Source organism: Neovison vison, chromosome 2 (assembly GCF_020171115.1).
Source record: "Neovison vison isolate M4711 chromosome 2, ASM_NN_V1, whole genome shotgun sequence".
NCBI classification, from domain to species: domain Eukaryota; kingdom Metazoa; phylum Chordata; class Mammalia; order Carnivora; family Mustelidae; genus Neogale; species Neogale vison.
In genome coordinates this window covers 51,516,672-51,529,055 of record NC_058092.1, presented here as the reverse complement: position 1 = coordinate 51,529,055, position 12,384 = coordinate 51,516,672, and the positions used below count along the sequence as shown (strand labels likewise).

The following is a 12,384-nucleotide window of genomic DNA, read 5'->3' as shown; positions in this document are numbered from 1 at the left end:
ATATCTTTTAAGAAGATAATAGAAATTTAATTTATTGAGACTTGTTAAATATTTTCTTAGTATAAAATAGTTTAGTTGATACCTAGTTTTTATTTAAAGGAGAGAGTTTCAAAAAGAGGTGGCAGAAGCAGCTTTCTTTTAGTTTAAGAAAAATTTAATATAAGAAAGGCATTTTAGGCAACAATGTATAAAGGATTAGAATCATTAGGAATTTGGTTGATGCAATTTTAAAATTCATTCTAGCTAAAAGATCATTTACGTGTGCTTGAAATTTTTTGTCTTAAATACTGCTTTAGTTTTACCATCATATCTTTATTACTTTTTGGAGTTTTTCCAGGGGGCTATCTCATACTGCTTTTCTTTTTTTTTCCTTTTTTTAAGATTGTATTTATTGGAGAGAGAAAGTAGGAGAACAAGTGAGCAGAGGGGAGAGGTGAAGGGAGAGGGAGAAGCAGGCTCCAGTCTGAACAGGGAGCCCAGTGTGGGGCTCACTGCTGGGATCCAAGATCATGACCTGAACCTAAGAGAGATGCTTGACTGACTGAGCCACCCGGGCATCCCTCATACAGCATTTATTAACTTATATTGTAGGGCTCCTTAATGTGTAGTAGCAACTAAGTACTTTCAATGACCTCTGCTGTCAATATATTAGAAATTTCTGTGTTGGAATTCTGCACTAGCAGCTTGTATTTGCTAAATCAAGTCTGCTAAAACATTATTTATATAATTTTTTAAAGACTCAATTTGAGGTAATTCATCTTAGTAATTTCTTTGTGTACTTTACTGCAAGTTACATTTCTAATAAGAAAGGTTAGGGATATAGTTGTTTAGAATATGTTTCTTCTATATGTCCCAGATAGTTTGTATATTTCTTTTTGCTTTGATTTAGATATGTAAAGATTGGTCATTGAAATATATAATAAATTTTATATTAGTATAATGTTCTAATATCTATAGTGTTTTAAAACTATGTTTGATTTTTTGTAAAATGTACATATTTTTAATATGTGAATTTCTTTTTAGATTTCAGAAAACTTTTATTTTGACCTTAATTCTGAGCAGATGAAAGGGTTATTACGTCCCCATGTACCACCTGCTGCCATTACCACCTTGGCAAGATCAGCTATTTTTTCTATCACTTATCCTTCACAAGATGTTTTTCTTGTAATAAAGGTGAGAATAAGGTTAAATATATTAGTTTGTGTAGTGTCTGTATACTTGTCTTTCTATTAATACCACAAGATTTTTAGGGGCAAAGATTTTATCTTTATTTTTTCATCTTAATGTTTATTAACACCATATTGGATATGCACTATAGGTGCTTCCTAAGTTTTTTTTGAGTGGGAGCTCTATTAGGATTCTCCAGAGAAACAGATAAGTAGGATGGAGACATACACACACACACACACACACTCAGAAAGAGAGAGAGAGTGATTGATTTTAAGGAATTGGCTCATGTATTTCTGAGGGCTGGCAAATTTGAGATGTGTAGGGCAAGGTGGTAGGCTGGCATTCAGGTAAGAGTTGATATTGTTGCCTTTTTTCTAAGATTTTATTTATTTATTTGAGGGAGAGAGTGACAGAGTACAGAGGGAGTGTGGGAGGGAGAAGCAGACTCCCTGCTGAGCAGGGATCCCGAAGTGAGACTCGATCCCAGCACCCTGGGATCTTGACCTGAGCTGAAAGCAGAAGCTTAACTGACTGAGCCACCTAGACACCCTTGTTATTGTAGTTCTGAGTCTGAATTCCCCAGGGCAGCAGGCTGGAGATTCAGGCAGTGCCTCTTTTTTTAAGATTTTATTTATTTATTTGACAGACAGAGATCACAAGTGGGCAGAAAAGCAGGCAGAGAGAGAGAGAGGAGGAAGCAGGCTCCCTGCTAAGCAGAGAGCCTGATGGAGAGCTCGATCCCAGGACCCTGAGATCATGACCTGAGCCAAAGGCAGAGGCTTTAACCTACTGAGCCACCCAGGCGCCCCCAGGCAGTGCCTCTTTGTTGCAGACTTGAGAATTATTTCTTTGGGAAACCTCAGTTTTAGGTTTTTTTTTAAGGTTTTAAGGTTTTTTAAGGTTTTAAGGTTTTTTAAGGTTTTTTAATTGGATGAGGCCCACCCACATTGTGGAGAAAGTAGTCCACTTTATTCTACTGATTTAAATGCTAATCACCTCTAAAAAAAATACCTTCACAGCACCATGTAGATTGTCAAATAACTGGGCATGATAGCCTAGCCAAGCTGGCATATAAAATTAACTGTCATAGGAATCTTACTGTGATTTTATCACTCAGTGTTTGTATTATATAAATATGAATATCTAAATCATCAAGGTTATGGAGCAGTATGATTTGATTTTCAGCCAGTTAAGAATTAGAATTACAAACATGGGAAGGGGAATAGAGAGAAGCAAACCATCGGGCAGACTCAACTGTAGGGAATAAACTGAGGGTTCCTGAAGTTGAGGTGGGCAGGGGAATGGTTTAAATGGGTGATGGATATTAAGGAGGCACTTGGATGAGCACTGGGTGTTGTATATAAGTGATGAATCTCTAGATTCTACTCCTGAGGCTACTCTTACATTATATATTAACTAAACGGAGTATAAATAAAAACTTAGAAAGATAAAAACAAAAACAAAAATTAAAAAAAAAAAGGAATAAGGATTACAAATTGTAAAATCTCTCTGTTACTAAGCTGTTTAGCTTAGGATAACTTGAAAAATCATTTACCATAACTTGACCTTGACTTGAGAGAAGCCTAAAATATCTTTATCTTTATTTATATAAAATTATCATAAAAGGTAATGAATTTTACAATAAGGTTATAAAGTGGATTGTCATGAAATGAATCCTGTTTACCCACAGGAATAATGTCCTACTTTGTGGTCACATTGCTATGAATTCAGGTTAAAATAGGTCTTAGCTACAATGAATAGTCTTTTTTAGAGAATAAAAACAAAGCTCATTGAAAGAAACCTGCAAATAGATGGAAAAAAAAAAAACCCAACTTGGGTTTACAGTAAGGTAACTATAACAAAATAAGCTTAAAATTATTTTAATTAAAATTTTTAATGAAGTATGCTAAAGTCATAAATGTATGGCTTAATGAACTATCCCCAAATAAATACATTATGTTACCACCCACCCAGGTTAAGAAACAAAATGTTAACCAGAATCCCAGAAACTGCCCATATACTGTTCACTACTCCCTTACTTCTCCCCTAAAAGTATTCACTTGTGCTAATAGGATCCAAGAGTATGTTTATTTTGTGACTTGCTACTTGATTGTGTGATTAATCTTACTGCTCTATGCAGCAGTTTTTATTTTTTAAAAGATTTTATTTATTTGAGAGAGGGAGAGAGTGTGTATGTGAGAGTTGCAGAAGGAACAAAGGGAGAGAGAGAGAGAGAGAATCCCAAGCAGGTACTTCACTGAAGGTGGAGCCCAGCAGGGGGCTTGATCCAACAACTTCAAGATCATGACCCAGTGGAAACCAAGAGTCTGATGCCTAACCAGCTGAATCCCCTGGCGCCCCATGCCCCAGTTTAAAAATTCATTTACATTGCTGTATAGTATTATATGACTATTTATTCTCTTTACGGTGATAGACATTTTTGTTAATTTAATTTTGTGGTTTTTATCAGTAATTCTGTAAACATTTACATTTCTTGAGGATAGACATGTATTCATTTCTGTTTAGTTTTGTTCTTGGGAGTAGAATTGCCAAGTCATAGAATATTTGTATGTCGGCTTTGGTAGATGCTGTCGAATGGATTTCCAAACTATCTGTGATAATTGCATTCCCACTAGCAGTGAGTAAGTTTCAGTTAGTTACACTTGCTACTTTACCAGGTTTTTTGAAATACTGAGATATAAACTATCTACAGTAAGATCTTTGTAGCATACAAATCTGGAGTAAACAGTTGGGTAAATTCTTCCACATGTATTCATCTGTATAATCACTCCTCAGCTCAAGACATAGGGTATTTATGTTACCTCATTACTCTGGAGGGTTCTTGTGTTTCTCTTTCTAGTGACTACCCCTGCCCTTCCACCAGATAACTAGTATTCTAACTTCTGTCACCATTGCTGGCTTTTCTTCTTGAAGTTCACGTGAAAGGAATCATATCATATGCAGGCTTTTGTGTCTGGCTTTTCACTCTGTATGATGTCTGGGAGAGTCTTCCATATTATGTGAAGCATTAATTTGTTCTTTTATGTATGTTGTCATGTCATACTCCTTCACATGATTAAAATGGTTTATTCATCCTTATTTGGCCCCAAAAATAATCTCTCTCACACTTTCCTGATACCTTGCCAACAGATGCACAAAATAAATGGAGATAAAGCACAGATACTCGCTGACACAGTTCAAAGCTATGGCAGCTTGATGCTGAGATGCTGAGTGGAGTGTCCAGGGAGGGAGCTGGAGAGCCCCACTCTTGCTCCTCAGGGTGTATGCTGCCTGTATACCTGGCAACTGCAAAGCAAATGTTGAATGGTATTTTTACTTTTTGCCTTTTTTTATAGAAGTGAAACTCTTTCAGTTAGCAAAAACAACTATTAATACAGGTCTTCTGTAAAAGCAGAGTGGCATAATGTAAGCTTCCTAAAAGTGGAAGATGCTTGTATTTTTTTTCCTTTTGATATAATTGTAAATGAAATTGTTAATTTCCTTCTTGAATTGTTCATTATTAGTATATAGAGATACAAATGGTTTTTGCGTTTTGATTTTGTATCCTCCAGCTTTGCTGTATTTGTTAGTTCAACCATTTTGTGTGTGTGTGTGTGTGTGTGTGTGTGTGAGATACATTAGGATTTTCTGAACAAAGGATCCTATCTGTAAACAGGGACAATTTTACTTTTCCTTTCAAATTTGGACTCATTTTTTTCTCTTTTTCTTCCTTATTTTCTGGCTCAGACTTCCAGTATTTTGTTGAATTGAATTGGCAAAAGTGAGCATCCTTATCTTGCTCCTGATGTAAGAGGAACAACTTCACCATTGAATATCATTTTAGCTGTGGTGTTTCCATATATGGCCTTTATTATGTTGAGGTAGCTTTTTTTGTATTGCTAGTTTGTTGAGTATTCCTAGTGTGAAAGGGTGTTGGATTTTGCCCAGTTATTTTTTTTTATCAACTGAGATGATCGTGTGTTTTTTTTTTCTGTCATTCTGTTAGTGTAGTGCATTATGTTGATTGATTTTCTTATATTGAACCATCCTTGCATTCCAGGCTGATTGCTTCCCCCCAACTTTTCTTTCTTTTTATTTCCCTTTTTTTTCTTCTTTTTTCTTTTTTTTTTGGCTTAATTAGTCTTTACTTTTTTTCTTTGACAGCTGGAAAAAGTCCTACAGCAGGGTGACATTGGAGAGTGTGCAGAGCCATACATGATTTTCAAAGAAGCAGATGCCACAAAGGTAGACTATCATGCATCTCATTTTTTCCACCTCCCCATTTCCCCCAAATCTCCTGAGTCCAACCCTAAACATCCTCAGATTTCCCAAGTTGTTATTTGGGAGAATACTATACAAAGCATATTAAGGAATTTCACTACAAATTCATCATTTTCTGTTGGCCTACCCACTTTTTTACTTTCTTTTTTATTTCCTTTGTCACCTAGCTTATGTCGTATGCTGTTATTATTATTATTATTATTATTATTATTATTATTTATTTTTGGTCTTAGAGGGGGGCTGACTAGGGACAAATGGAGTGAGAGAATCTTAAGCAGGCTTTATGCCCAGTATGGAAACCAATGTGGGCTCAGTCTCACGACCCTGAGATCATGACCTGAGCTAAAATCCAGAGTCAGATACTAAATCAACTGAGCCACCAGGTTCCTTATGCTGTATTGTTATTTAAAATCTCTGTTACCTGCAAACTAATTTACTCTTTACGTGTTCCCCCTGCCTTGGAGAGAACGAAGTTAATATAGTTTAATTCCTAAATCATGAAAATTTTTTTTTAAATTTTTTTTTTTAATTTATTTATTTGACAGAGAGAGATCACAAGCAGGCAAAGAGAGAGAGAGGAGGAAGCAGGCTCCCTGGTAGTGATATTTTTATAAAATAGTGGTATTGATAGTAAAACTTTTCATAGCAAGACACCAGTATTCTGGAGCTCTGTCTAGTTGCAGATAATTAAGAAATATGGTAAAAATAGAAGATGCAATTTGTTTTGCGATCAGACCACTATGTTGTAGAATTTGAATCTATTTATAAAACAAGAATAATTTATATTAAAGTTGGTACCAAATTTCAGATACCCTGAATTAGCCACAAGAATAACAGATGAGGGGCGCCTGGGTGGCTCAGTGGGTTAAGCCACTGCCTTGGGCTCGGGTCATGATCTCAGGATCCTGGGATCGAGTCCCGCATCGGGCTCCCTGCTCAGCAGGGAGCCTGCTTCCTCCTCTCTCTCTCTGCCTGCCTCTCTGCCTATTTGTGATCTCTCTCTCTGTCAAATAAATAAATAAATAATATTAAAAAAAAAAAAAAAAAGAATAACAGATGAGGGGAGCCTGGGTGGCTCAGACAGTTAAGTGTCTGCCTTCGGCTCAAGTCACGATCCTGGGAATCCTGGAATCAAGTCCCACGTTGGGCTCCTTGCTCAATGGGGAGCCTGCTTTTCCTTCTCTCGGCTCCTGTTCTCTCTCCAATAAATAAATAAAATCTCTTAAGTAATTAAAAAAAAAAGAATAACAGATGATCTTAGATCTTTGACCACATGATTTAATAGTTTCAATAGCCTGGAGACTATGCCTGAGGAATACTGGACAAATTACCAAAATCTAAAATGTGCTTTGCTTTCTGTCTGTGAAATTTATAATAAGAACTGAGACTTTTCTGCTAATCAAGGTTAACCTGGGTACATGATAATGTTCTCTTATCCCTGGCTAGCTGGTTGAAATCAGGGTTAATGTATGCTGGCTTTCCCCAGGTTGTCATTTTTTAAATTTAATTTCCTGTTTTATGGAGCTCATAGTTATAATAGCAACCTATTACATACGTATATAAGCTGATAGAATCAAGTACACTGGATATCTAGTCTCTAAAGCAAGATTCTATTTTGAAGGTATAATAGATAGGAAGAAACAGTGCTACCATTTAGTTATCCTTCCCTCTTTTCCCAGACCTGAGTCTCAAGATAGGACTATGGTAGAGTATACATCCTATATGGAAAGAGCATATAAGAGATTTGGTGTAGGTTTTTACTCTTAGACCATTGGTTGGCTATCACAGGCCCCCTTAGTGTTTGTGTCAGGGATAGCCTAAAAGTTGGGCCAGCTTCAGGATATCTTCCTGATAGGCATGTACTTTTTGGGCCATCAGTCTGTTTCTGGGGTTTGGTCCCTTTGTAATAATTTTTTCTTTGCTTCTCTTATTACAGTGCTTGGCTTATTAGCCTGTCTGTGCTCCCCAGTCTCACCATACCTTACTCCTTTTCTTTCCATAAATTAAGGATTAGTTCCAAATGGCTCAGCTGCTTCCATATTTTTCAGAATAATAACAATTTAGTAAGTCCATAATCTTGAATTATTTTATAGTTAGGAGTTACTGAGTAGAACATGGTTATACTTCTTTTCTAAAATGGTGCTTGTAATACATAAACATGTTTGGCACTTGCTCTCCTTTCTCTCCTAGGAACAAGGTGAGATAATCACAAAGAGAAATTTAAAAGACTTACTCTACATATATATTTATAGAATGGGTCGAAATTATTCAGTGGTTGAGATAAATAGTGTATACCTCTGAAAGGTATAAATTATTTTTCCATCTTTTTATAAAGAAGGTTTTATTTATTTGCAAGAGAGTGAGCAAGAGAGACAGCACTTGCGCAGGGGCAGAGAAAGGGAGAGGTAGACTCCCCACTGAGCAGGAAGCCCACAGTGGGGCTAAATCCTAGGACCCTGGGTTCATAACCTGAGCTGAATGCAAACTCTTAACTTACTGAGCCACCCAGGCACCCCTATTTTTCCATTTTTGTTGAGAATGGAGAATTCTTACCCCATCTTTTTATGTATTATGAAGTAGTCTTTAGTTCATTTCTTTTGAGCATAATTATATAATGTATAAAGTTTTGTTTTGCAGAATAAGGAAAAACTGGAGAAGCTGAGAAGTCAAGCCGATCAGTTTTGTCAAAGACTTGGGAAATATCGCATGCCTTTTGCTTGGACTGCAATCCATTTAATGAATATTGTTAGCAGTGCGGGGAGTTTGGAAAGAGATTCTACAGAGGTGGAAATAAGCACCGGAGGTAAGAGTGTTTTATATAAAATATTCCTAAATGTATAATTTTTTCTTTTTTTCCCATAGGCTTGTTTTATTTGTAGACCTTGCAGTGTTCTGAAGCATGAAAGGGTTTTCTTTTTTTGCTTTTTCTCCCCACAGTTTTATTGAGATGTACTTTATATACCACACAATTTACCCATTTAAAGTGTATAATTCATTTTTTTTTTTTTTATTCACAAGGTTCTGCAACCATCACCACAGTCTAATTTTGGAACACTTTTGTACTCATTAGCAGTAACTCCATTCTCTCCCAGTCCCCAAACCCAACCCTAAATAACTTGAGAACTCCTTACTCTGTATGGATATGCTTATGCTGGACATTTCATATCAGTACAATTATACAATATGTAGTCTTTGCGTGACTAGTTCCTTTCACGTAGCATAATGTTTTAAAAGTTCGTCTATGGAGCACCTGGGTGGCTCAGTGGGTTGGTGCCTCTGCCTTCTGCTCAGGTCATGATCCCAGGCTCCTGGGATCGAGACCCGCATCGGGCTCTCTGCTCAGCCAGGAGCCTGCTTCCTCCTCTCTCTGCCTGCTTCTCTGCTTACTTGTGATCTCTCTCCATCAAATAAATAAATAAAATCTTAAAAAAAAAAAAAGTTCGCTTATGTTGTAGCACATCAGTATTTAAATTTCTTTTTATTGCCAAATAATAGTGCATCATGTGGATATACCACATTTTATTAATCCATTCATCCGTTGATGCACATTTGGGTTGTTTATGTGTTTATACTTTTTGTTTAATATGAATAATGCTGCAGTTAAAGTTCATGTACAAGCTTTTGTGTGGACGTATGTTTTCATTTCTTTATATATTAGAAATCATTGGATCAAATGATAATTCTGTATTTCACTTTTTTTTTTTTTTAAGATTTTATTTATTTAACAGACAGAGATCACAAATATGCAGAGAGGCAGGCAGGGGTGGGAGGGAGGCAGGTTCCCTGCTGAGCAGAGAGCCCCATGTGGGGCTTGATTCCAGGACAATGGGATCATGATCTGAGCCGAAAGCAGAGCCTTCAACCCACTGAGCCACCGAAGCACCCATGTATTTCACCTTTTGATGAACTGCCAGGCTGTTTTCCAATGTTTCTGCAACCTTAAAAATTCTACTAGCAGTGTGTGAAGGCTCCAATTTCTCCATATCTCTACCAACACTTTTATTATCTGGCCCTATGATTGCAGCCATCCTAGTACAAGTAAAGAGGTTTGTCATTGTAGTTTAGATTTGCCTTTCCTTGATTGTTAATGACCTTGAGTGTTATTTTTTGCACTGGCTATTTGTATATTTTCTGTGGAGAAAGATACAGTCATATCCTTTGCCCTTTTTTTTTTTAAATGTCTGTTTTGTCTTGTTATCTAGTGGATGCTCATTTTTTATGTGGCTCTTTTATATTCTTGTCCTAGAGTTGTAAGAATTCTTTAGGTATTCTGGATACAAATCTTTTCTCTAATTAAGGACTTGCAGACATTTTCTCCCAGACTGTGGGATTTTTTGTTGTTGTTGTTTGTTTGTTTGTTTTTTACTTTTTTGATGGTATTATCTGTAGCACAGATATTTTAAATTTTGATGAATTTTCATTTCTCTGTTTTTTTGTTGCTTGTGCTTTTAGATCTACCTGTATGTTTTGTCTAAGAGTTTAAAGATATAACTTTTACATTTGGGTATAATTCAGTTCAAGTTACATGTTAAGAGGTAGAGGTCCAACGTTATTCTTTTTATGTAGGTAATGAGTTGTCCCAACACCCATTTGCTAAGCCTGTTCTTTCTCCAGCAAATGGTCTTGCTATTCTTGTTAAAGATCAGTTCATGATAGATATATGGGTTTACTTCTGGACTCTCAATTCTATTCAATTGATTTATATGTCTAAGCTTATGGTAATACTATTCCCTATTGATTATTTTAGCTTTGCAGTAATTTTTGAAAGTGGAGAGAGTGGCCCTCCAATTTTATTATCTTTTTTAAAGATTTTTTGTGTGTGTGCCTATTTTGGACCCTTGTAGTATCATATGAAGTTTAGGATCAGCTGTTGATTTCTGCACAAAGGCAGCTGGAAGTTTGATAGGCATTACATTGAGTCTGTAAATCAATATGGGGAATATTAAGTCTTCCAGTTCATGGAATGTTTTTCCATTTGTTTAGATCTTAATATTTTTTCCAACATTTATAGTTTTCAGTGTACAAGTCTTATCCTTTTTCTGTTAAATGGATATTTTAGTTTTAGTTTTTTTATGCTGTTTTAAATGGAAGTGTTTTCTCAATTTCATTTTTAGAATGTTCATTTTTTGTGTATAGAATATTGACTTCAGTATTGATTGACTTGAATATTGATCTTGTACTTTGAAACTATTTGAACATGTTTATTAATAAGTTTGTTTTTTTTTTCTCTTCTGGATTCTTTAGGATTTTTCTCTATACAAGATCATGTCATCTGCAAATAACAAAAAGGTTTACTGATTCCTTTTCAATCTGAATGTCTTTTATTTCTTTTTTCTTTTTTAATGATCTTAACTAGAACCTCCTATACAATATTAAAGTGGGAAAAGTGGATATCCTCTTCTTGTTCCTGACCTTGGGGGGGAATGCATTCAGTCTTTTATTATCAAGTATGATATTTTCTGTAGGTTTTTTATGGATACAATTTAGTAGATTGGCAAAATTCTGTTCTGTGCCTGACTTTTTGAGTGTTTTTTATCATGAAAGAATGTTGGATTTTGTTAAATGCTTTTTCTGCCTTTGGGTTGACTTGTATGGTTTTTGTCTTCTATTCTTTAAGTAGGGTGTATTGCATTATTTGATTGGGTTTTGGGTGTTAAATTAATCTTACATTTCTGGGAAAAATCCCACTTGGTCATGGTATGCAAGTTTTTTGTAGATGTTAGAATATGTTTCTCAATATTTTGTTTAATATTTTTCTTCTATATTTATAAGGGATATTGGCCTGCAGTTTTTCTTTCTTACGACAACTCTGTCTGGTTTTGGTGTTAAAGTAACACTGTCCTCACAGAATGTGTTGTGAATTATTGCTTTGGTTTTTGGAAGGTTTTGTGAAGGATTGGTATTTGGTTTTTGAAAAATTGGAAGAATTCACTAGTGAAGCCATCTTCGTTCTGCCTTATTGTGGTAAATTTTTTCTGAACTAATTAGATCTTTTTATATTTTCTGTTTCACCTTTAATCAGTTTCAGTACTGTATTTCTTTCTAGAAGTTGGTTCATGTTGTGTAAGTTATCTTACTGTTGACCTACAGTTACTCATAATATTGTAATATAATCCCTTTTCTCTCTAAGAGCTGTAATGATGTCCCCTCATTCATTCCTGATTTTAGTAATATGAGCCTTTCCTATTTTTTAAATTCTCCATTTAGCTAGCGTTTTTAAAATTTTCTTTTAGAAGATCCAGTTTTTGGTTTCACTGATGTGTTTCTAGTTTCTATTTCATTTATTGCCATTCAGCTGTTGTCATTTTTTTTTTTTTAGGATCTTATTTTTTTTATTCAGCAGAGAGAGGGTGAGAGAGCACAAGCAGGGGAGGGGCAGAGGGAAAAGCAGACACTCCACGGAGCAGGGGGCCTGATTGATCCTAGGACCCTACATTATGACGTGAGCCGAAGGCAGATGCTTAACTGACTGAGCCACCCAGGCGTCCCTCAGCTGTTTGTTTTGTTTTGTTTTTTGAGTCCTTTCTCCTGCTTGCTTTGGTCTTAGTTTTCCTTTTTTCTTGTTTCTTAAAATGTAGGGTTAAATTACTGATTTGAGAGCTTTCTTCTTCTTTTTTAAAATATAGACATTTATAGATACAAATTTTCCTCTGAGCAATTTCAGTGATATCCCATATGTCTTGGGATATTGTGTTTTCATTTTCATACATCTTAACTATTTCCTGATTTCCCTTGTTATTTCCTCTTTGACCCATTGGTTATTTGAGAGTTTGCGGTAACTTCTACATTTTATGAATTTCCCAGATTTTCTTCTGTTACTAATTTATAGTTTGCTTTCACTGTTGTTAGAGAACATATTTTGTGTAATTTCAGACCTTTTGAATTTATTGTATTTTGTCTTATGGCTTAGTCTGCCTTGGAGAATGTCCTGTG

The 12,384-nt window shown here is 35.5% G+C and overlaps 1 protein-coding gene across 6 annotated transcripts in view; it reads left to right on the top strand.

Annotated features, from left to right (window-relative positions):
• Window positions 1–12,384, top strand: part of DOCK7 (dedicator of cytokinesis 7) — a 229,639-nt gene that overhangs the window by 57,082 nt on the left and 160,173 nt on the right. For all 6 annotated transcript variants that reach the window (XM_044238362.1, XM_044238361.1, XM_044238357.1 and 3 more), the window contains exons 9-11: window positions 1,024–1,173; window positions 5,335–5,415; window positions 8,089–8,254. In XM_044238362.1, coding sequence (XP_044094297.1) covers window positions 1,024–1,173; window positions 5,335–5,415; window positions 8,089–8,254 — 397 coding nt within the window. The remainder of the gene's footprint in view (window positions 1–1,023; window positions 1,174–5,334; window positions 5,416–8,088; window positions 8,255–12,384) is intronic.